Raw genomic sequence first — 23,601 nt, forward strand, 5'->3', positions numbered from 1 at the left:
AATGATTTATCAAGCTTCAGTGTGTAGCTACAACACAGCAATCAAATGGCCATTAATGTTGGATCATAGATCTGTAGCAATCCTAGAGGAAAAACATTATTTGGAAGTATCCTAAGGAATTCTTACACATTACCTTTTAAAGCTACAACATAGCAGCTCATGAGAAATCAAGCCGTCACACGTGTTTCTCATATTCACTGACACAGGGAAGTAAAGACATGCTTCTTCTGCAGATCCAAAACATCCACTATTTTTGGTTTGAACCTATAACCGCATTTCCATAAACCAGACCAAAACTTTTGACCTTCAGATCCATTCAACTCCTTGACCAGCAGGTGCTGGCTGCTTTAAGTTCCACAATTACTAATACTATACACATTCCCTTTAGAAAGTTGCTTTACCTGGAAACCTTAGCTATCCCATCTAAGTTTGGGTATGTCAGGTCAGAGGAAACAGCTTTTGTCCCTCCTGTTATAGGATTTTAGCAGCCAGAGGCAGATGTTGGCTAAACAGAAGTATAATTCAATTTGTTGAAATCAAGTATCTCATCCCCCAAAATATATGGAGGAATGGTGTGGGCAACCAGTATCTCTTGCTAGATATAAGCACTCTTTTATTTGCCCTGAACTGCAGCACTGTTTATTTCTCTTACTTACCTGGGAATAAGTCTCCCTGCGTATAGGATTGCACAGTAAATAACTTGTTCAAAGGTTGAGCCCAAAAGATAAACTCACATGGCCAAACTCCCATTGGTTTTAATGATGCTGAACTACACCCAGTTTTTAGTCTACGTTATTTTCTCTTTAGAGAGGCTTTCTGCTACTCCTAGCATAGATTATGGTTATTTCCTCCTGAAATACAACAGAGGCATATTTTAATGCTGATCCATAATACAAAGCTATTAGCTATAAAAGTGAAATCTTTTAATCATTTCATTTCTGATTGTGTAATTTTAAATCACTGGAAGCAAAAAGTTTTAATGCTGCGGGATTTTCCATTACCTAATACTTTCTAACTGCAAAACTCTACAGATCTTTCATTAAGCTTGCTTTGGTCATCTGTGTGGTGCCTCTGTATGCAAACATTTGTTGATTCCCAGAAATTGAAATTAATATTGCTAGTGTGAGAATAGGTTATCTGATTTACTATAGCAAAACATCCCATTTTGCATTAGAATTGCAGCACATATTTTGGGCATGCCTTTTCCACAATCAAGTCTTCTCTGCCATTTCAACCTATCTTGCCATTAACCTGTTTGCTGAGATACCGTGTGATGATTAAACAAAATATGGACACAGCACTCTTATTGGGTAAAATGTTTTCCAATCTTTAACTTGTTTTGTGTGAGGTAGAGAGGAATATATATACTGTATATGAAAAATGAAACACACTTGCTGGGGGGCAAACCCCCAAATGGGCTGGTCTCAGGTTTGTGATAGGCCTGTAGCAAAGTGCCCTCTGGTGAGTCTGCTCCTCCATCAGTGGGTTCTATTAGGCTGACCTAGCCATGGGGAGTAGCGATGGTAGGAAAGGCATTCTAAGCAGTGCCGAGTGATTGGCTTGAGCTACCCTTTCCATTTTTCACAATGCCCTGAAGCACTGGGATGGAGCCCCCAGTAGATGGTGCCAGGTGTGGGAATTGCTGGGTCCCTTAAAAAGTTGCTCAAGGATGGTGGGTGCCAGTGCTTACATCAACAACTTCCACCTAAACCTGGATTCTTCTTCTCTGGCGATCACTCGTAGCCGAGTAAGATTGTCTTCCATAAACAGGATTTTAACAATGAGTCTGTAAGGGACTGTGGAGGCCAATTCTGGACCCACATGTCCTTCCACAGTGGGAACAATTGTTACCAGGAGGGAGTTGATCATGGTGTGGATTTGCCTTTCTCCCTTGCATTCTGAGTTTGAGTGTCTTCAAAGTCCATGACACCTTTGGTAAAGGCTGTTCTCCAACTGGAGTGCTCGCAGGCCAGTGTTTCCCAGTTGTCGGTGTTTATACTACATTTTTAAAGATTTGCCTTGTCTTTAAACCTCTTTCGTTGCCCACCAACATTACACTTTCCATTTTTAAGTTCGGAATAGAGTAGTTGCTTTGGAAGACGATAATCAGGCATCCGCACAACATGACCAGTCCAACAAAGTTGATGTTGAAGAATCATTGCTTCAACACTGGTGATCTTTGCTTCATCCAGGTTCGCCTGTCTTCCCAAGTGATGTGTAAGGTTTTTTGGAGACACCGTTGATGGAATCTTTCGAGAAGTTGGAGATGGCGTTTGTAAGTGGTCCGTGTTTTACAAGCATACAGTAAGGTTGGTAGTACAATAGCTTTGTAAACAAGCATTTTGGTTTCCCTGCATTAGGCTAAGTGTCCCATAAGTCCATGACCTATGTTTGGAATGGAATTACCTTTCAAATCCAGTGGTCTACAGTAGCTCCCAATAACATCAAGATCTCAATGTCTAACAACTCAACCCAAGCTGCACAGTATTTTTAAAAGGGGCCGTAGGAAGAAGACTCCTTATGTCCAAGAAATAGAACGTTCCCCTAGTCTATAGAGTCTATGCAAAGCTGCACCTGGTCTACCTCCAGAGCAAGAGAATTTACAGGGAGTTCTGGGCTCTGCCTGCCTTTCCTAGTCACCGAATTATGAATCTGCAGTGGGGCCAGTAGGGCTACTGCCTTGGATTATCTGAAGAAGGTTTTTGAAAATATGCTCTGAAACCTAACTTGCATGTTATAGAACTGTAAATATATTTATCCTCATACACTGACATGACAAGTTCAGTTCTAATGCTGTATAAAGCTCCCAAGCTGATTAAAACAAATGGAGGAAGTCTAGTTGTGAATTATTCACTTTGCATACCATTGACATCCCTTTAATGAAATGGATGTTTATGGGAACATGGCCATAAAGCTAGACTTACACCAGAGCACCGTTAGGTCTTATAGCATACTGTACATCTCTCAGCACTAAGTGTAGAGCATTAAATCTTTTTCAAGACGGGGGTGCTATTTCTAGTTGCAAATATGCCCCATGGCACCGACTATACATATAAGAAATAATAGAAGGGTGGTTTTCATTCTACTGACGCAGAAAGTTAAAAAAGCCAGAGCCATTTTTGTATAAATTTTAAACTGTCCTCCATTTTGCCATTATGGTAATAACACTTTTCTTTTAATTTTATAGCTTAGAACAGAGAAGGGGAAAAATATTATTGTTAATCAGTGCACATGATAGGGCATTTCCAGATCAGATCTCTTAAAAATTCAGGGAGGCTCCTCTTGTGATTTATCACACTGATATGGTGAGGTAAACACGGAGTACAACAGGACTGTCCCGCCCTGTGAAATGTGTGCAGAAAGCATGTTGCGCAGGGTGCATGTGTACCAAATCACACATGTAGGAGCTGCTACATGCATCCCTGATTCAACAGGCATGTGCAGTACACATTTGGAACCCTACTCCAAAGTGTTGCCTAACTTTCAGGCTGCCCAGAGGGGAAACAGAGGCGCATGCAGATCTCTAGGCTTGACTGTGAGCTGTGGCCCAGATAGTATGGCTGCAGTGCCCAGTCTCCATCGACAGGTGAGGTTTGTAGACTTTGTTCTCTTACTTGGTCCTAATGAATATGCTGGTCAGGAATCTCAGCAATCATTGCAGCTGAACATTGTCATTACATCCGCTCAGTGAGCCTTCCCACCCACCTTTAGGCAGCTGCCAATAACTGAACTAGGCCTCCCTGAGTTTCCTCACTCATTGATTAACTTAGGGAAAGCTCAGTCAGTAAAGCCTGAGAATCTTACTGTCAGGGTTGTGGGTTCAAGCCCCATATCGTGCAAAAGATTCCTGAATTGCAGGGGGTTGATCTAGATGACCCTCGTGCCCCCTTCCATCTCTACAGTTCTGTGATTCTATGGCATCCTAGGATCACCCTTTGTAAGCAAAAGTGTGCTTCAGTCAGGGAACAAAGAGTTAAAATTACAGGACACATCATCACGAAATCTAGTTGGTAACTACCCTAATGATATTGGAATGGAATGATAAATTAAAGGTGTTAAAATATATATTTTTTCTAATCAAATAAATGAATAAATTCTTCCTAAAGTCTGATTCTTATATTACATACATTTACACAGCTATTAATTATTTTAGGTGCCAGATCGCAGGCATTTCCCCCCACCCCCGCCAACTGCCTTGTTTACAATTATTAATGCTTAGCATTGCATGAACATTATGCACTTTTCAACTACTTCAATTCAGACATCCAAAAATTAAGAGATTATAAACAAACGGCACAGATGCAAAATAAGAGTAGAAAGCTAAGCAGCTGCCCTTGTCATATTAAAACACATTTATTTCCAACTAATCTCTCAATTTATTATCCTAATGTTATGTTTCAGATCCACCAGGAAAAGCATTTCCTAGGATTTAAATCTGGGGTTTAATGGTTATGAGGTGACTCCACAGAACTATCTATCATTATGAAATGGGAGGTAATATTACAGAGCAGATAGCCAGTCCAGTTCCTTTAAACTGATAATTTCATAGCATTTTACTAGGGGATGGACACTAAATTTTAGGTAGAGAGAGGGCACTTACAACATTTCATTGAACTTTTACCATTTCAATGGTCTGCTTGGATTTCGTAGCAGTATATGCAGAACTGGCAGGAGTTAACCACCTGAGAATTGACAAAGGCTCAATCTCTAACACATCAGATGATGTTGCAAGGACAGATATTGACTACTCCAGGCAGGTTTATTACTAGATATGTCAGCAAAAAAACCTGCAAATATCTGAATGCTAGAATGAGCTCTTTGTTTTTTCTTTTCTTTTCTGGATACACAGGGACTGTTTTTCCAAGTCAAGTAATATAAGACATTTATTGCACCATCATGCATCAGAATCTAAACATACTTTCTGGCACAAATCTCAATACTCAAGTATGAAAAAGTGACACATAAAAATACCCTGAATCTTGTTTTCTGAAGTTAGAACATTATTTTTATTCGAGGGTGGAATACCATTGTCATTACATAATTCAACCAAGAGAGGGCACTTTGAGAACAAGAGAAATAAGGATATCTCAACCTCGAATAGTATGTATAGAAACTTTTAGAACGACTGGGACTGTTTTTCTGATGCATTCAAAATTATCTTAGATTTAGACTTTGCACAAAAGGCATGCATTCATAACAGTACCTTAGGCAGTAGAACGCAACAGGCATTTAACAGACGTCATTACTGCTTCTGTCCCGAATTTGATTTTCAAAATAAATAATAGCAATAACATAACTGCATAGAGCAACTGTTCCAATTGATATTAAAAGGTGTTAAAATGGAGTTACGGAAGCCAGCACACAAACAATCTCAGGGGAAAAGGAAATTAAGAACTGTGTTCCTTAAAAGGGAAATGTATACCCTGATTCTGTCAAAAATCTGAATGGCTTTTGTGACTTTTGGAAGACTGGTAGCTTATCTCTTTTCTTAATCAGTTTGCATGGAACATTTATATTGTCACTTATTTAAACTTTCCTAAAAGCCTAACAGCAGGCTTTCTCAAAATAAAAAGACCAGAGGGACATTTCAAAAAAGGAAATAATTGCTGTCATTTTTATGGCGATGCGTGCAGAATTACCAGAATATCCCATTTTTAGAAGAGGCTGGAAGCTGGGGAAGGGGGCCGAGGAAAGGACTGGCGATTTCTTCGCTTGCACTAAAACTGCACTTTCTTACTTACTTACTTACTTGGAAGTATTTGCTAGCAGCCACAACGTAATCAAGTTTATAATAAAGTTACATCTCTGTGAGATACAGTTTAGGATGTCTAGTTCTGTTTTTGAAGGACAGATCTCCTATCCGACATAGGTCACTTTAACCACATGCAGTATTTGCCTGCCCAGGACCACGTAAGCTGAAGATTGCTAGGGTGCAAAATCTGCTTGCACAGGTGAGCACCTTTTATATGCAAAAGTGGAGCACAGATCATGCTTCCATGGGCAAAGCGCTTATGCTGAAATCTGGGCATGCAGCAACTTTTGAAGAACCAGAAGGGGTTTGCTTCCTTTGCCCATGCCACCTGCCTGACTCCTGTCTGATAGGGCTGGTCATGCAGCAATCAGCAGCACAAAGGCTCAAAAGCACGCCGCCGAAGGGAGAGTTGCACACACGCTGTACTTCGGGACGGTTACGACACGACGTTTGAACTGGTTGACAACAGCACTCGAAAGGAAATAGATACGATAAGGCGGAAAAGCACCAGGACAGCAATGCTTTTTTACCAGCAGTACAACTGGGGTTAAGCCAGGGTTCTTGCTGCAAACTGCGATGCTGTCCTTGATTTAGTGCACTGCTGCTATCTATACAACATTTCTCAGAACTGTTTCTCTGGATCAGCCTTCTGAATAGGGAGCATCCTTTTAATGGGGAGCTATCTTGCTAATTTTTATTTTATTTTAAAGAATTCACCCATCCTGCTGATTAGTACTTGACATAAATCTGAAATCAACACCAACATAGATCTTTGACTCGGATTACCATTTGATCAGGTCTAATATTGCTGTATAGGTATGCCCGCTTCATCTCGCTTTTAATCACCAACTGCAGTTTAATAAATTACTACCATCTCATACACACTTAACTATTGTTTATCTTTTTAACATCCATATTTGCTATATATAAATACTATTTTTAAAAATATCTCCCACATATATTACCCAACCTATGCACGCTTGTGATTTAAATTCTATATATTTCTAGCAGTGTCTATACAAAACAAGTATTATTTCAGTGACAACACAGTATTTTATATGTTTATATTAGCTATATTTTATACCGATCGGTAAAACCTATAGGTATGATCCAGCCAAAATTAAGCAGTGCAGTCTTCTGCAAGTCTGCTTGGAAGTAAGTCCTATTGAGTTCAATGGGACTTACCCCCCAGGTAAATGTGTGGAGGATTGCAGCCAAAACCCACAAAAACACATGTCATAATAAATTCGTTAGTCATTAAGGTGCTATAAGACCTTTGGATATTTTTGCTGCAACAGACTAGCACAGCTACCATTCAGGAAACTGATGGGCAGGTGGTTCACATGCCCCCCCCCCCGCCCAATTAGGATTTAAGAGATGCGTAACTTTGACTCGATCATGCCTAATTTTTAAAAATACACATCTACCACAAAGGGCTGATTATTGCATTTACAAAAAACAGGAAAAGAATCTTTTTCTTCCTTTTAGACTTAACAGTGGGCTGAATTCTTCTGCTTTGCTTTTACACAGGAACAATAGACACTTTTTAAATATATAAAACTGAGGACATAAGACACAAAATTGCCCTTGCTTTAAAAAAACCCCAGTGTTAAAATACCACCCTTTTCTAGAGATGAACTGTTCAATTGATATCATGCCTCATAAATAAAAGACAACTTTGTGGATTTTAAGCCAGGTAAGCAGGAAAAGGGTCTCGCCACATGATCTAGTAAGTATTATTGATTAAAAAAAAAGAATGAAAAAATTCAAGGCAGACAAGACACTTTTGAAACCTATTCATCTATGTAAAACATATCACACTGTCCAATATAAAAACAATTTTGGTCATAACTTTGTACATCAGCTGTGTTTGTTATTAACCTCAAATATTAAAGTAATTCCTCTAAAAAGCTAATTTGAAAGTAAGTACACTTTAAAAGTAAACAGAGAAATGTGCATTTAATCTCAATACAGAATCAAGATCATTATTATTAAAATAAAGCCTGGGGCACATTGTGACGTCTAAGATTGGTGGGTAGATTTTAATTGGCTTGAGGACTGTCATGGTTCTATTATCACAAAACCTGCAACACACTTCCAGCATGGAGGACCCATCTGTGCCCACCATCCATCTGTTTAGACGTGATTGGCAAAGTGGTGGGGAACTCTCAGTGGTCGCCTTTGCCTGAAAGGAATAAACCACAGGATCTTCCAGCGAGTGCCAAAAACTTCTGAGAAGGTCTGCTGCCATGGCTTTCGGGGTCTCGATCTACAGACGACAGCATTATTAGTGAAAGACAGCATTCCCATGGTGCACTTCAGTCAACGAGAACAATGCAGGTTGGCTGGGGAGCCATTACTTGACTCTGATGAATTGCATCCCAGCCACTACAAGAGCAGCTTTCCTTTCACTGCAGCATGCAGATGAGATTTAACTATGAGAAGCACGCACTGCATCTGTATCAACCAAAGGCAGCCTTAAAGCTACGGCAGCCCTCGTGATCCGCACAGTGTTTGCCAACAAAACAGAAACTTTCTCTAGAGCCTGTGCTTTGAAAAGGGAGCTTTGATGGCTTTAGATAGGAAAGAATAGTCTGGTGTTGTTTTTCGCTAAAGGGTCATACGAATCACGGCAAAACAGGGCATGCAAGGCTTTCATTGGTGCCTTCAGAGTTCCCTAAATAGACAATCTTTAACTGTATAGCCCCCCCACCCATTAAGCCTTTAGCACATCAAAACAGAGATACTTACATGTCTTCACAACAGTTTGCCAGTTTTTCTATGCTCGTAGTGTCCTGTTATAGAGAAGACATTCTTAAGTATTCCCTTGCACAATGAAGATTGCAAAATAATTATTCCTGCAAATTCATATATGAAAGAACATGTTCTTTCTAATGTTCTAATTGCATTAGAGATATTTAACATGTCTTATAGAATGAATATGTCTATTATTTATTTCTGTAGCCAAAGCCAGTGCAAAAAAACATAAAATGAATGTCACGTGAGTGAGATGAATAAACACCTAGCAATAAAGGACAATGGGAGAGGGTTCACCTCAGCAACATCTCTCTCAAAATTACAAATACCTAAATACAGATGGGCATTTACTCTCACTAGATTTAATGTGCAGTTAAAATAATTATTAAAACCAGGCATTCCGTCAGGTAAGAGCTTGCTCCCCTGAAGAATGTAACTTATCATTCCCTATAGAACACATATATGAATAGCACCACTTAAAACCAGTGGTAAGACAAGTTTCCCATAGCAAAGGTCACAATCTTAAAGTGGTGTTGAATGTCAATCACCCAGTAGAAATCAGCATTTATTGCTTGCCTGCTCAGGTTGGTGAAGATTAAACACCGTATAAACATAAGCAAAAACTTCCGCCTGCATTTGTGCTTCCCCGGTCTCTGTATAAGGCTGTCTAGGATTACAGCCCAAGTGAATTTTATCACTTATTTGATAAATTGGCACGAAGAAGTTTAGAAATGCATGAGAATGGGGGTGTTGCAGAAGTTAAATTGGAATCTACCTGTAGATCTTTGGATGATTTGTAGTAAAGCAGCAAGGATTTCTGACTCCCATTTGATCATTTTTCTTTTTAAGCAAAAAAAGTAACAAAATTATTTTCCCACCAAAATTAGGCTGCTCAAATGAACAGAAAGCACAACAGGAGCGGATGTTTGTGTGCAAAGATTGCAAGGTCAGTTCAGCTCTGGTACTGAAAAGAAGTTCCCAAGCTCAAGAAGTCTTCAAAGACACCTTGTTCTCCCATCCTAACTATGTATCTTTTGCACCTGAGTCTCACTGGTAGATCTTGGGGTTCTAGTAAAAAATAGATTATCTCTGACAGGCCCAAAGTCAGCCCACCCCCTGTATTAGAGAGCTAATTGTGCAATTGTTCACATGCTCTTTCTAGAAGATATTGTACTGCGAAGATTTTGGTCTTCCATGAGCCCCAAGGAGGCAACAGGGTAGATATCCAAATGGATAAAAAGAACAATACATGATAGTATAATTTCAATAATATAACTGCAATAATCCTATTGTGTTCCTGCTGTAAATAAAGAAGTATGTGTACAAAAAGCAAAAAGCAAAGAAAAGCTTAACCACATTGCTAGGGTGGGGAGAATTAAACCAAATTGCAATAAATTGCAATGAAACATGCTCATATTTTCAAATCCAAACTGATAGGCTGTTCTATTTTGCTAATTCTGAACTTCTTCTATTTTAAAATACCTCCCTATTCCAGTAATATCTTTTTTCTTTCTTTTCAGAATCTGAATGGGACTATCAATAGCCTATTTGATATTCAAAAAGGCTGCTCAGCAACCTCAGCTGAACACCATGAATAGAGGAATGGAGAAAAGAAACTACTGCCCTTTGAAAGTTAAATATGGAGACAGCTGAACACATGAAAGCAAGTTTGTCTCTCGTCCACCTGCAAAGTTCTCCTACCAAGCAGATGGGCGAAATCTACTTTCAATGTGGAGCGAAATAATTTACCTTATGTGATTTTTTTTGGACTGCAACTGAAAGTCAAGCCAGTAATTTGGAAGTAAAAGGATTGAAATATCATTCCTAAAACAGCCCCCTCCATGTGGAATGTCTCCCCCCCTCCCCATTTGTGTCTCATCACAAAGGATGGGTAACTTAAAAGGGTGTCCCCTTTTTAAGTTGCTTTTACCCGTATGAAGGCCCTGATCATTTGGGACCTTAAGTCCAGATCACTGTAGGGGGAGGGGGGTGCAATGACAATACAGGGGCTGTTTAAAGTTAGATTTGTAAAACAGTCTAAATAATAGCAAGATTTTGCCATTCACAGTTTTGTTTATGACCATGTGTAAGTATTTGAGAAAAATTCAACAGCAAGTGCAGAATACGGTGTCAGTTTAGTTTTAATTTGTGCAGTCTTCTTTTATATAAAGTGTAAAACTTGTAACTGCGCTAAAATTTCTCCTGCCCTATATTTTCAGAACAGATACCATTAACAGTAAAGGGTGTTCTATAGTGCACTCTGCAGTCTTCATTTGGCCCACTAAACCATGGTTTAGCACAAGCCACAGCTAACCATGGTAACCCTTCCTCTGCAGATAGAAATGGGACTTTTTGTTTTCCCTTAAAAGCAGCCAAACTGTAGGTCATAGTTTACTAGCCATAGATAACCATGGTTAGCTTTTAAAAATCAGCTGCGGGAAACATCGCTTAACATTCAACAACAATTCCTTTCAAGTTGCTTTCAAGGAAAAAAGAAATACCATATTTTTCTGTGTATAACACGCCCCCTATTTTGGGGGACTTCAAATTAAGAAAATGGTGGGAGACTTCCCAGAGTTCTTAAGCTTTTTGGGGGGAATGCCCAGACCTGTTGAGCTTTTTGGGGGGGGGGCGATTGCCGGCAATCAGTTACCCGCCTGAACGCAGCTGCCAATCGCATGCCTTACAGAAGACAACTACTGTCTGCCCAATCAGCAACAGCAGCCTCAAATTGCCCGACCAATTGCCGCAACAACAGCCAATCCCAAACAGCCCTTGGCACATACACCAATCACCCGCTCAATCGCCACTGTATATCTCCTACTCACGGCTGCCAACAATTGCCTGCCCCCCCATGCACTACCCAGTATGACCCCAAATTTTTAACAATATTTTAAAATTAAAAACCCCTTGTTTTTATTTAAAATAAAATAAATAAGTCAAGTTTCAATTCTCAGTCATCCTAAGGCTTGGAAATGAGATATGGGGAGATTTAATTTTGTCTGCATATATTATATATATGGCATGGGGTGGGGAGCAGTTGAAATATATATTTATACACATTGGGGACAGAGTGACTTTTGCAGCTGTTGTTAAAATTGAAAGACAATGAAGCACAGAGCAATGGATAAATTTCTCGAACAACAATGGGATATCAGCTCCGCCCAAGGCATGGTGGATAACAGCAACAACCATGGGAAAGAAAGACATAATATCTTACAAGGACCAGTAAGAAACACCACGGACAGAATAATTGCCACACAAAGGAAGAACAAGGATATAGTTTGAGTTCCTCACTTGCAATGTTATGAATCATTTAATGTGTCAATACGAATAGAAGTTATTAATATTGCAGTTGTTGTATGAGGGATTATTATTATGACTGGAATGCAAAGGAAATCAGTAAGATTTTGGAATGCAGAAATAAAGCAAATAATCACTTTACCTAAATTATAGAATTCGGTATTTGAACAATTGTTATTAATAATTGTATTATAAATTGGTATTGTTATAATGAGGCTATTATTGGTTTGTGATTGAAAACTAATAAAAAGTATTATTTAAAAAACCCTATGTATGTGAAAAAAGGAAATATATATTTACACACAGACTGAGTCAAAGGGAATATATAGGTTAAAATGTCCAGTATTTTTTTTTAAAAAAAGACTGGGATCCTAACAGTTGCATACAGAATGCCAGAATCCACCCAGTTTTCATCCTTTAGCTCCTCACTCTTCTTTCCACAAGCTGTTCTTGATGACTGAGAGACATTCCAGAGGGAACATTTAATAAATAACAGCAACAAGTATAGGATTAGGAGAAACAATGGCCACTAACGCATGCAAAGAAATGGCTTCTGCTTATGCCCAGGATGTTTAGATCCCTGCCAAAAGAAAATTTTTCCTCCAGCATTCGCCATTTAACATTTTGGAAGCGATATGACATAAATGCATCTTAAAGGCAGGAAGTGAAGTTAATTCGGACAATGTGGGAAAAATAAATGGAAAATGTAGGTAAGAATTAAACAATTATTCTGAACAAGAGGAAATGTCTATATGCTTAGCTCTACTTGTAAGAAGGTACAGATGGGCAAAGCCTATGTTACATTTATATCTCCCATCCCAGCTATACAGCAGCCCTTAACAATATTGATTGGTTCAATACGAGCTCAGAAGGTATGTTTCACTTTCTGAATTGCCAATATTTCCCGTGGCGTTTCAGCTTTCTCTAGCAATCTTGTATCTAAATAGTGACCCAGAATGACCCTGCTTAGCTCAGTACATCTCAGGAGATCACAGCTTGAAGTGGGCAAATGGGAATTCTTGTTCTTTCACTTAATAAGAGCACTTCCTGGTAGACGAGTTGCTTTTCATCTTAATGTCAGTAGTTAAATACTTAAACATTCTTGATTAATCCTAGATCTTCAAGGCTTGTTAAATGAATCTCTTACACCAATGAATCTGGAATATTTGAAAGTAGGAATCGTTAAGACTAAAACATTACCGCCCGATTTTCCCAGATGAAGCATTTGATATGGTAGCAGGCAACTATCAAAAACTGCTTTGAAAAAAAGTTCAAGTGATTGACTCATCAGCTTGCTTGAGAATTCTGAACCAGAAGAGATTTCATGGGATGGATCCAAGTTGGTTCAATAGCGCCAGATGGCAATGAATGAACTGTCAGAGAGGAAGGAGCTATCCACTAGGTTTCCTCAAGGACCAGTGCTGGGCCCAGTGCTGTTTAATGTATTCTACAAATGAGTCAAGGGGAAACTCAGATCTACGACTGACGAAAATGGAAAATGGAGAGCCCAGATAACAGGGTACTAGAATAGGAGTACTTGGCAAACGAAATACTTTTTTTTTTTAAAGAACTCATAAATGCACAAGTAAAAGATGAGGAATAACTGGGTGCCAGCAAGAAGGATGTAAACATTATGCTGGAAAATGAGTAGAGACTGGAGCTCTAAAGTTCCATGTACTTTATAGAGCTATATAGATCAAATTATGTTTTTTAACAACTCTGCTTTCAGTACTCTAGCTTGAGTACAGTCATACCTTGGCAGTCAAACAGAATTCGTTCCGGAAGTCCGTTTGACTTCCAAAACGCTCAGGAACCAATGCATGGCTTCCGATTGGCTGCAGGAAGTTCCTGCAGCCAATCGGAAGTCACAATTGATGTTCGGGTTCCAAAGAACGTTCGCAAACTGGAGCACTCACTTCTGGGTTTGCAGTGTTCAGGAGCCAAAATGTTCGACTCGCAAGGCGTTCGACTTCCAAGGTACGACTGTACTGCTAGACTGAGGCCACCAAGCAGATCTGGGTCTGATCAGTGCCTGCATGAATAACTACCCAAGAAACCCACATGGATATGATTTGGGTTCTGGGATGGATATTCCTCTAAGAAAAAAATCATTGAATAAATAGAAGCCTAGCACTTTTAAGGCCCATCCAGCATATTTCTGGGCAACAGAAAAATATTCACAAGAGCTAGAACCTGAAATAGCTTTGCAGGCACATTCAAGGAGGAATAAACTTTGATACAGCTCACGCAAGTAACTGCATTGGATTTTAGCCTTATATTCCAGACTTATATTACAACTCCCATCAACCACAGCAAGCACGGCCAATGGCCAGGGAAGATAGTAGTTGCATTTCTGCAATATCTGGAGGGCCAAAGGTTCTCCACACTGATAGAAGTACAATGTTAGCTTTGCTTCATACACTGCTACAATAATTTAGGAGCAAATAGCAAGAACATTGTAGCTTTGTTTAGCAGTGCACATTTTAAAGTTCAAAATACAGTGGTACCTCGAGTTAAGTACTTAATTCGTTCCGGAGGTCCGTTCTTAACCTGAAACTGTTCTTAACCTGAAGCACCACTTTAGCTAATGGGGCCTCCTGCTGCCGCCGCGCCGCCGCCCACACGATTTCTGTTCTCTGGAGCACGAGTTCTGTTCTCATCCTGAAGCAAAGTTCTTAACCTGAAGCACTATTTCTGAGTTGGCGGAGTGTGTAACCTGAAACGTATGTAACCTGAAGCGTATGTAACCCAAGGTACCACTGTATTGGATTGAAAAGCTAAAACAAAACAAAAACCTGCCACCCCATAAGATACATTCTTACAAAGAGCTGTTTAAGAGGATCTCCTCTCTCCATATGAATCTACTCAGACCCGGAGATCAGCCTTTCTTCATGTGCTTCCTCTGCGTGATGTCTGGATGGTGGCAACACGAGAACGGGGCCTTCTCTGCAGTGGCTCCCCGTCTGTGAAATGCTCTTCCCAGGGTGGTTCACCTGGCACCTTCATTATAGACCTTTAGGTGCCAGGCAAAAACATTCCTCTTTAACCAGGCCTTTGACTGATCCAATTTACATCCTATGCCCTTTTAAAATGTGTTGTGGAAGGGGGGATTGTTGAGTTCTCTTTGTTTTTATTATATATTTTGTGTTTTCTTTATATTGTGATTTTATGTTGCGAACCGCCCTGAGATCTGCAGGGTTCGATGGTATACAAATTTAATAAATAACAACAACAGGAGCCAAAGCTATTCTTTTGGTGGTTGTTTTTTAGAGCTACAGCTTTTTTAGAGCTATAGCCATTTACCTAGGTGTAGGTCCCACTGAAGGGTCGTGGGTGGCGCTGTGGGTTAAACCACAGAGCCTAGGACTTGCCGATCAGAAGGTCGGCGTTCGAATCCCTGCGATGGGGTGAGCTCCCGTTGCTCAGTCCCTGCTCCTGCCAACCTAGCAGTTTGAAAGCACATCAACGTACAAGTAGATAAATAGCTACCGTTCCGGAGGGAAGGTAAACGACATTTCTGTGCGCTGCTCTGGTTCACCAGAAGCGGCTTGGTCATGCTGGCCACATGACCCAGAAGCTGTACGCCGGATCCCTCGGCCAATAAAGCCAGATGAGCGCCGCAACCCCAGAGTCGGCCACGACTGGACCTAATGGTCAGGGGTCCCTTTACCTTTACCTTTTAGGTCCCACTGAACTTCAGTGAGGCTTACTTCTGAGTAGACATGCATGGTTAATCTCATATCAAGAATAGCAGTGTTGCGTCTGAAAATTGTTTGCTTTGCACACCGATAGATGCAAATGCATGTTCCCAGTTGAAGCTTGGGCCCTTCTCATGAGTAAAGCTGCATCTAACACTAAAAGCAACAGGGAATCCCTCATTCATAAAAGAGTGCCACAAATGTGCTGTAGCACAGACTGGACAGACAACATAGGGCATCGAGATTTTAGTAATAAATGTACAGTACGTGCCTTTCATTTTGTCTGAAATCACTAAGATTTCTTAGATATTCAGCAATTTGAAGCCAAGCATTATTTTCATGCAAAACAAAAAAATAGTAGGTTTACATCAGTTTCCCACTTTGGAACAAATATGTCTCAATTCCATTTCAAGGCTACCGTGTGATTCCACTTGACAATTTAATTTATAAAATCATTTAGCCCTCACAATGCCCATTCAGTTCAATGGGAAATTTAAACAGCTGCAAGTCACACAGTGCCTCTGAGATAAAGCCAAATAAATAAATCGTTAAAATTTGTTTTTTTATCTTACCCACTTTGCTGGAAAAGTGGTGTAAAAGAATGTTAATACATAAATGATTAAATTAAATTATCAAATGTTAAATTATTGCTTATTGGGTAGTATATATACCTGTAAATAAATAATCAACTAATTCAAAAGAGCCAAACAAGAGTAGGCTGAGAAAGCTAATAGGGTAAAAAAAAAAAGGCCTTATAATTCCACAATGAAGAAAAATATAGGGCAAATCTGACACAAATCATACATGACTTAATTATTTTATATTTCAGTATATGTAGACGTAGACCATTATTGTCTTAGAAGAATGCTGACATCCTACACTGATCCTGATTGTTGCTCTACTAAAACTTAATTATAAGGATTAATACTGCCTTTGATTACATTTCTAGCATGTTTGAAAAAACAAGTAAAGCCCTAATTATTAAACTAATCAAAACAGTATTTAATAGATTATCAGATTGAGCATATGATTAAAATATTTTGCTTAATTATAATAAGATGCTTTTTATCTCCATAAATAAGTATTTTACAATATGGCTGTTCCAGGCTCTGGTCTGATGTTGTTATATGAAAATGTTTGGTATCTATTAAAGAACAAGAAATCAAAACTTTATGTAACAGGGATCAGAATATTATTTCCAATTACAGATAAGTCACTTGTTTTATGTTAAATAGTTGTTCTTCACAATCTTTCCTTTAAAGAAATTTTACTGAGCCAAACATGATAAAAATTTTAATATTCTAAGGACAATTTTTGTATTTGTAACTTATATTTTGCCTGGTGCCTTTGTTTCATATCTTCAGGTGCCGGGCAAAAACATTCCTCTTTTTCCAGGCCTTTGAGTAATTAAACAAACAGTAGGAGAGGTATTACTTTTGTTTATAACTGTGGTACATATTTTTGAGTTTTTCTATTGCAGACGGCCATGTGATTTAATAAATAGCAATAATTATGATAATAATCAATTAGGCATCTAGCAAGAGAGATTTTTAGGATAAGGCTACTTAAGCAGAAGTTTTGAAACCACACCTTCCAGTAATACTATATGTGTAACTTGTTTTATGATTGTAGCTGGAGTAGAATTTCCCAGTTGCCCTAAAAGTAAACACTACAATCCACACCAAGCTCCTCTGTGCGGAGGTAGTCCTGCTGATTACAATGAAAGTACCAAGTCATTGTTCACCACCGTCATTCACTGAAATGGGAGAAATACTGCAAAGAACAAAAAGTAAATGGTTCGCCATTTGGTACACAGGACAGAACCCTTTGCAAATTTGAAGGGGCGCAAGTCGTGCAAGAGTAGTTTAGTAAATGCTCCATGTATATTAGCATAGATAGATAGATAGATAGATAGATAGATAGATAGATAGATAGATAAATAGACAGACAGATGATAGATAGAGGATAGATAGAGGATAGATAGATAGATAGATAGATAGATAGATAGATAGATAGATAGATAGATAGATTTAGAAATATATATAGCTAAAATTTTATGCATGTACAGGGCCGTCTTATCCATAGGTGCTAGGGGTACAGGGCACCCAGGGCGCCAGACTCTCAGGGACCCCAGGCTGAAAGTCTGGGGCCCAAGAGTTGAGTCCAGGGAAAAGCCCGCCCATCGGTCAGAGCACCGTGGCGGGCTCTTCTGCTGTGAGCGGCTCTGCACCATGAGTTCGGGGGCAACTGAGCCAGCAAGATGCTGAGGCAGCCAGCTGGCTCCGCCCTCCTGCATGCCTGGGACTGGGCAACGGGGGGGGGGGCACCGGGCGGATCTCTGCACCCCAGTGCAGCATTTACTTAAGACAGCCCTGAGCATGTATAATTTTAACAAAGTTTAGATCATTAAACAAAGCACATTTCCGTGACAAATTGGAAGGCCAAGGTAAATATGTCCATACTGAAGGCTAAGTGCCTCTGAAAAAAGGACATAAAGTTCCAGTCACAATCTGCTCTTTTCTTTCCAGAGCAGACCTCAAAAACCAACTCACTGTGTCCAGAGTTGGGTGCATGCTGGTGGTAGAGATTGTCAATGCTCTGCTAAGTAAGTTAATAAAAATATAGCAAACTGATTCAAAAGTGTTCTTTTCTGCCCAAAGGCAACTTTTCTGTTAGCTTTTCGCTATCTGTCATACCCTTTGGTATCACTGATCTACATTCACTCCTTGATTTCTCCCCGTTACACACTATCACAGACCTTGTGGCTGCTGTTAGTGGACTCAGTGTCTATTATTCAAGTCTGAATCAAGGTGTGTGTTTATGTGTGCATGCACACCAATTGTGGAGAAGGGTGCGTCTACTGACCTGTAACAGAGCTGGCTTCCTGAAACATCAGTACCCAAAAAGTGTGAACTCGGGAAATGTCCAATACATGCATATATACATCCCAGTCTATTACCAGCCCTGCCAACATGCAGGAGATATTCCAGGGCACTTTAGGGACAATTTCCTTGTATATCAAATTTATGGACTGCTCTTTCACTATATATTTTTATAATGTTGTTTGTAGCACCTCCAGTTCCAGTTCTCTATTTCAAGTGTAATATCCCCTTCCTTTCCTCACATAGGTCTTGTGAAATCTTTAGGGCCTGTCACTGATTCCTAGACCCAGCTATAAATGCTGAAAGCCAGACTCCTAGTTATCCCAGCGTAATCCAGGATTTCTTTTTCAAACTGTGTTAATTGTCTGGTAGCAGCCTACTTTATTGCTGGCTTGGATGTAAATTAATGTACTTGAGCCCAGAACAACCAAGTAGAAGAAACTATGTCCTATATTCTTTTCAATGCATGAACAGTGAGCAATCTACTACGCTTGCAGAAATCCCAAAGTCTATAAAGACCTTTGCAGCATCAAGTGAAGCCTATAAATGTATTTGGAGCACAGAAGTAAACTCTCCAATTTTAGCAGGGCGATATGCTATACAAACGGGACGCAGGTGGCACTGTGGTCTAAACCACAGAACCTAGGGCTTGCTAATCAGAAGGTCAGCCAGGTCAGCAATCCCTTTACCTTTATGCTATAGAAATTAAAGGTGTCAGAGTGAGAGTAAGTATTCCAGTCCATATTTTCCAACCTTTGAAAATGGTCAGTATTAAATGTTTTGCTATCCAATCCAAGGACTTGAATCTGTGTTTCCAAAAGGGACACACATATGACCTTCCTTGGTAGCTAAGTCAGTAGAGCATGGTTCATGGGGACAAGCTCCATTGCAAGGGTTGGACTAGAAGACCTTTGTTGTCCCTTCCTACTCTGCAATTCTATGATTCTATATGTGGAGCCCTCCTTAGAAAGATAGACTCCAGTTGAACCCCAAACCTAGAGTCACCCTTCTCCATGAAAGCAACCATGTCTTTGATTTCATTAGCCATATGGTAGCTTTCAAAATGGTGTTCTCCAGAGGAAGGCATATGTAACAAAGAATGTTGAATTCTGGAGGGGTTGCTACAATGTGTAAATATTTATTTTCTTTTGTTAATGTTGCAGTTGCTGTTTGGGCACCCCAATTGTGTCACATGGTTTTGATGGTTACTAACCTATCTAATATATAGTGGCTTTGCTTCTTCTACACAGCCACATCCCTACCTATGGTTTTCCAAAAAATTAAATAACTTATATACAGTATATTATTTAAATGTATGGCAATCTGTATCTGTAGGTAACAGACACTGGAGCGGCAAACTGGAATATGCAACATGTAGGAGAGTTACATTCAGATAATGTATCATGTTTTATTTCAGCCTGAGCATTTGAAAAAGAACCCTACAATTGTTAACCAATTTTGCTTTAAGGCAAGTGTAAATTAACAATGCAAAATTTAAAAAGGAGATGATATATAGCACTGTGTCAAATGCAAGCAATAATGTACAAAAATAACCAATGCACAATATAAACAAGAGCCCTCTACATCCACTAACTGTTATTATTTTCCTTCTCATGCCATTATAAACAAAGTGAACTTTTCTATTTTCCCACCCAACTGTTCAGTATTTATGTTCCAATGGTGCCATCACATTATCATATACAGTTAAAACAATTAATTAACAAGGAGCCCCGACAGCATTAATCAAATTACTAATGTCAGTGCACAATCAGTTGAGGGTATAGCAAAATACCTATTAAACAAAACTATGAGAATGTATTCAGAATTTTTTTTTTAGCAGATGGAGAAATGAAAATTACATTGTAAACAGTACAAAAAGCAAAATATGTCACCTGCATAATGACATATTTATGTTTGTGTCTTTCAATGAATAATATGTCGGCGTATGAGCTAAATTTATTTATAAAAATCCTTTAACTCTATTAATCATGTGCAAGAGCATATGGAAAAATGAAAATGCATCCTGTTTAGAATTTTAAATAAAAAACAATCAAAGGTAATCCTTAAAATTAGGCTTCAGATTAGTCTCTTCAAAGGATGCAGTTCAACTGAAACATCTGGTAGTGTTATGTTGAGAGACAGACCTTTTTTAACTTTGGAAATGAGATTAGTAGATCAGTTATTTGTAAGTGTCCAAGTAATTTCTAATTATTTTATCTGGGTCACAGATAATCCGCTTTTACTGGCCTCCCACAATGACATCAGAGGATCACTGCTTAAGTGATTATCCTGTTACCTTCCAGCAGCCACTGGGAAGCTGGATTTTCCATTTGTACACACAGAGAAATGGCAAAATGCTCCAGACAAGTGGTGTGTCCAAATCAAGACCCAGAGTTTGGTAAGAAAACATTCTGTTTGCAAACCACTGGCAAATCAAACAGTAAGAGCATTACCCTAAATTCCAGCCACCTGAAAGAAAAAGGTTATCTTGCACAACTCACATTCTGTGATTGCATAATACAGTACATGTTTATCATTCTAAATTATCACTCACTTAATTCAAGTTACTAGAAGGTGTGTCAGTAATTAATGACATGATGGATGCATGTCCATATTCATACAAAACAATAATTCAACACAGATGAATGGTGGTAACATATACTGATGAGCTTAGAACAAGAACTGAAAGTTAGCATACTGGGAAATTATTTCACCAGCCGTAAATGCCTAAAATCAGAAGCAAATGTACTCCATTTGAAAGTTTCTCACTGACCCACCTGCAAGAGGTTTGCCAGATACAGATCAAGGGATCTAATGAAACCAACAAAACAAGCATGAAAATAAAAGGAAGGGAACAATAAGGCAGACATTGGGTCTTGGAAATGCATCAAAATTCCCATATAGCAACCTATGCACTTTGGTTGATATTAGTTTCCAAAATCTTTTCAGGACATGGATAATAGGAGTATGGATTTGGAGTTTTCCTAAGACATATTCCTATTATGTTTAAATATCATTTTTCTATATGTTAAATCAAGTATTTCCATTTTTTCAACGAAATACTGAGTCTTCGTGTCACCTTTGACGCCTATGTGTAATTCTTTCAGTACCATTCTATTCCAAAATCTCTCTGTGTGAAATCTAAGACAAATAAGTCTATTTCCTGTTGTCCTACCAGGGTACTAGTCCAGCTCCTCAAAATAGGAGGCTTGTCATGCTAAGCTAAACCATGGCTTGGTGCAAAGCAAACAAGTCAGCTAGTTGTTTTAAGGCAAACCATGGCTTACTGCAAAGGCTACTCCGGAGGAGATTGCAGTCACTTTTGCTCCTCCCAAATCTTTCTGCTCCTGCACTGTGTTAAGCTGTGACTTTGCTTAGCACGTTGTCCAAATGCAAGCTTGTGGTTTATCGCTCTATCCAGGCTTACCACAAGCTCTATACAAGTTTGTCCTCTGGTTTACACAGCTCAAGAGAGCTAAAACCATGAGCCCGTTGTTCAGAAGACACACTAAGCCAGGCATAGTTAAACTTGGCCCTCCAGATGTTTTGGGACTACAACTCCCATCATCCCTAGCTAACAGGACCAGTGTTCAGGGATGATGGGAGGTGTAGTCCCAAAACATCTGGAGGGCCAAGTTTGCCTATGCCTGCACTAAGCCAAGTCACTAGCCGAGCTTAGAAGCAGAAAGACCAGGACGGAGAAAAGTGGTTTAGATCTCCTCTCCTGGAACACATGTTGGCTTAGTGTGACATGTGGATCAGGCCATTTCCCCACTTGGATCATTGCAATATATATATTACTACTTTTCCCAGCTTTAATTTTTGTTCGATATGTAATGTTGGTTTAACTCCTGTGTCACAACAGTTATGACATCTCCTCACAATAAGGTTTTATTCCACTGATTCTAGACTTTGCTACTCTTCATCTCCCTGTTCTCACCTTAAACTATTCATTGCAGTCATGCTCCTTTCTAGTTCCATTCCTCGGTACTTTCCATCAGTCTTCCCTTTTCCAGGATGTTCTCCCACCCCGTGTTCTCTGCAGTGGCTCCCTGTCTGTGGAATGCTCTCCCCAAGGAAGTTCTCCTGGCGCCTTCATTACACACCTTTAGGCGCCAGGCAAAAATGTTCCTTTTAAACCAGGCCTTTGCTTGGTCTGATTTACATCCTATGCCCTTTTAAAATATGGGGTTTTGGGGGAGGTGGGAGGGCTATTGGGTTGTTGTTTTTATTTTTATTTTGTGGTTTTATATCTTGATTTTATTCTGTGAACTGCCCTGAAACCCCCAAGTATAAATTCGATAAATAATAATATTTTAAAAAATAGGCTCCAGTTATTTTTACTTCTACATTTTTTTTAAGAGCAGCTTTCCCATTTCTCATACAAACATTAAAAATCACACAATTACCATTTTTATTTTACTTTCATGACTATTTGAGTGAGAACTAATAGGACAATTAAATGAGATGAAGGGAGATCCCAGCTTAAATTTTTGAGTTCCATTTTAGCGGCAGATGCTCATACATCTGTTTACTATTGGATTCTAATGCATTATTGCATGTTGTTTTATTTGGTATAGGTTGTTTATTTTAAAGTTATTGTGACTTTTTATCTAGGATCTGATTGTTACTATTAATGTTTGATGTTTAATTAGTGTGTGTGTGTGTGTGTGTGTGTTGGAAGCCACCCAGAGTGGCTGGGGCAACCCAGCCAGATAGGGAGGGTAAATAATATAATATAATATAATATAATATAATATAATATAATATAATATAATATAATATAATATAATATAATATAATAAAAATGCCAATTTTATATACCAGGCTTGTGTCACTGCAGAAGGGCATAAGCCAATTCTCTTCATACCACTTTCCTGGCTGAAACTGCCCACCGTCCCCACACTATAATTTCCCCCAACTCCCCATTGCTACAATTCTGATCCAAATCATCTCCACTATCCCACTCTGTGGCTCAATTTGCCCTATGGAAAAAAGAAAAAGAAAAACCCAGTTGCAAATCTCCGATGATCTTGTCTGGTTGTGTTTTGAGTGTACCTCAAGTTCTTATATTTGTTGATATTTTGCATTATAGATTGTGCCTGGTAAAGAATTACTTGTTTTTATTCAATATACAGCTTAGCATACTTTTAAGCACTTACACAACAACATGCACAGGGGGAAAATGTTATTCTGAAGGAAAGAATAA

At 39.1% G+C, this 23,601-nt stretch overlaps 1 protein-coding gene and 1 long non-coding RNA gene across 3 annotated transcripts in view; one reads left to right on the top strand and one right to left on the bottom strand.

Annotated features, from left to right (window-relative positions):
* Positions 1 to 23,601, top strand: part of LOC309332595 — a 417,968-nt gene that overhangs the window by 377,767 nt on the left and 16,600 nt on the right. The window lies entirely within an intron of this gene.
* ZDHHC21 (zDHHC palmitoyltransferase 21) overlaps positions 612 to 23,601 on the bottom strand; it is a 52,496-nt gene continuing 29,506 nt past the window's right edge. For both annotated transcript variants that reach the window (XM_081845574.1, XM_081845575.1), the window contains exons 8-9: positions 8,504 to 8,547; positions 612 to 8,021 (exon numbers count right to left, since the gene is read on the bottom strand). In XM_081845574.1, the coding sequence (XP_081701700.1) occupies positions 7,889 to 8,021; positions 8,504 to 8,547 (177 nt within the window). In that variant the 3' untranslated portion in view covers positions 612 to 7,888. The remainder of the gene's footprint in view (positions 8,022 to 8,503; positions 8,548 to 23,601) is intronic.

Source organism: Podarcis erhardii (assembly GCF_964252035.2).
Source record: "Podarcis erhardii genome assembly, chromosome: 17".
In the NCBI taxonomy this organism is placed as follows: Eukaryota; Metazoa; Chordata; class Lepidosauria; order Squamata; family Lacertidae; genus Podarcis; species Podarcis erhardii.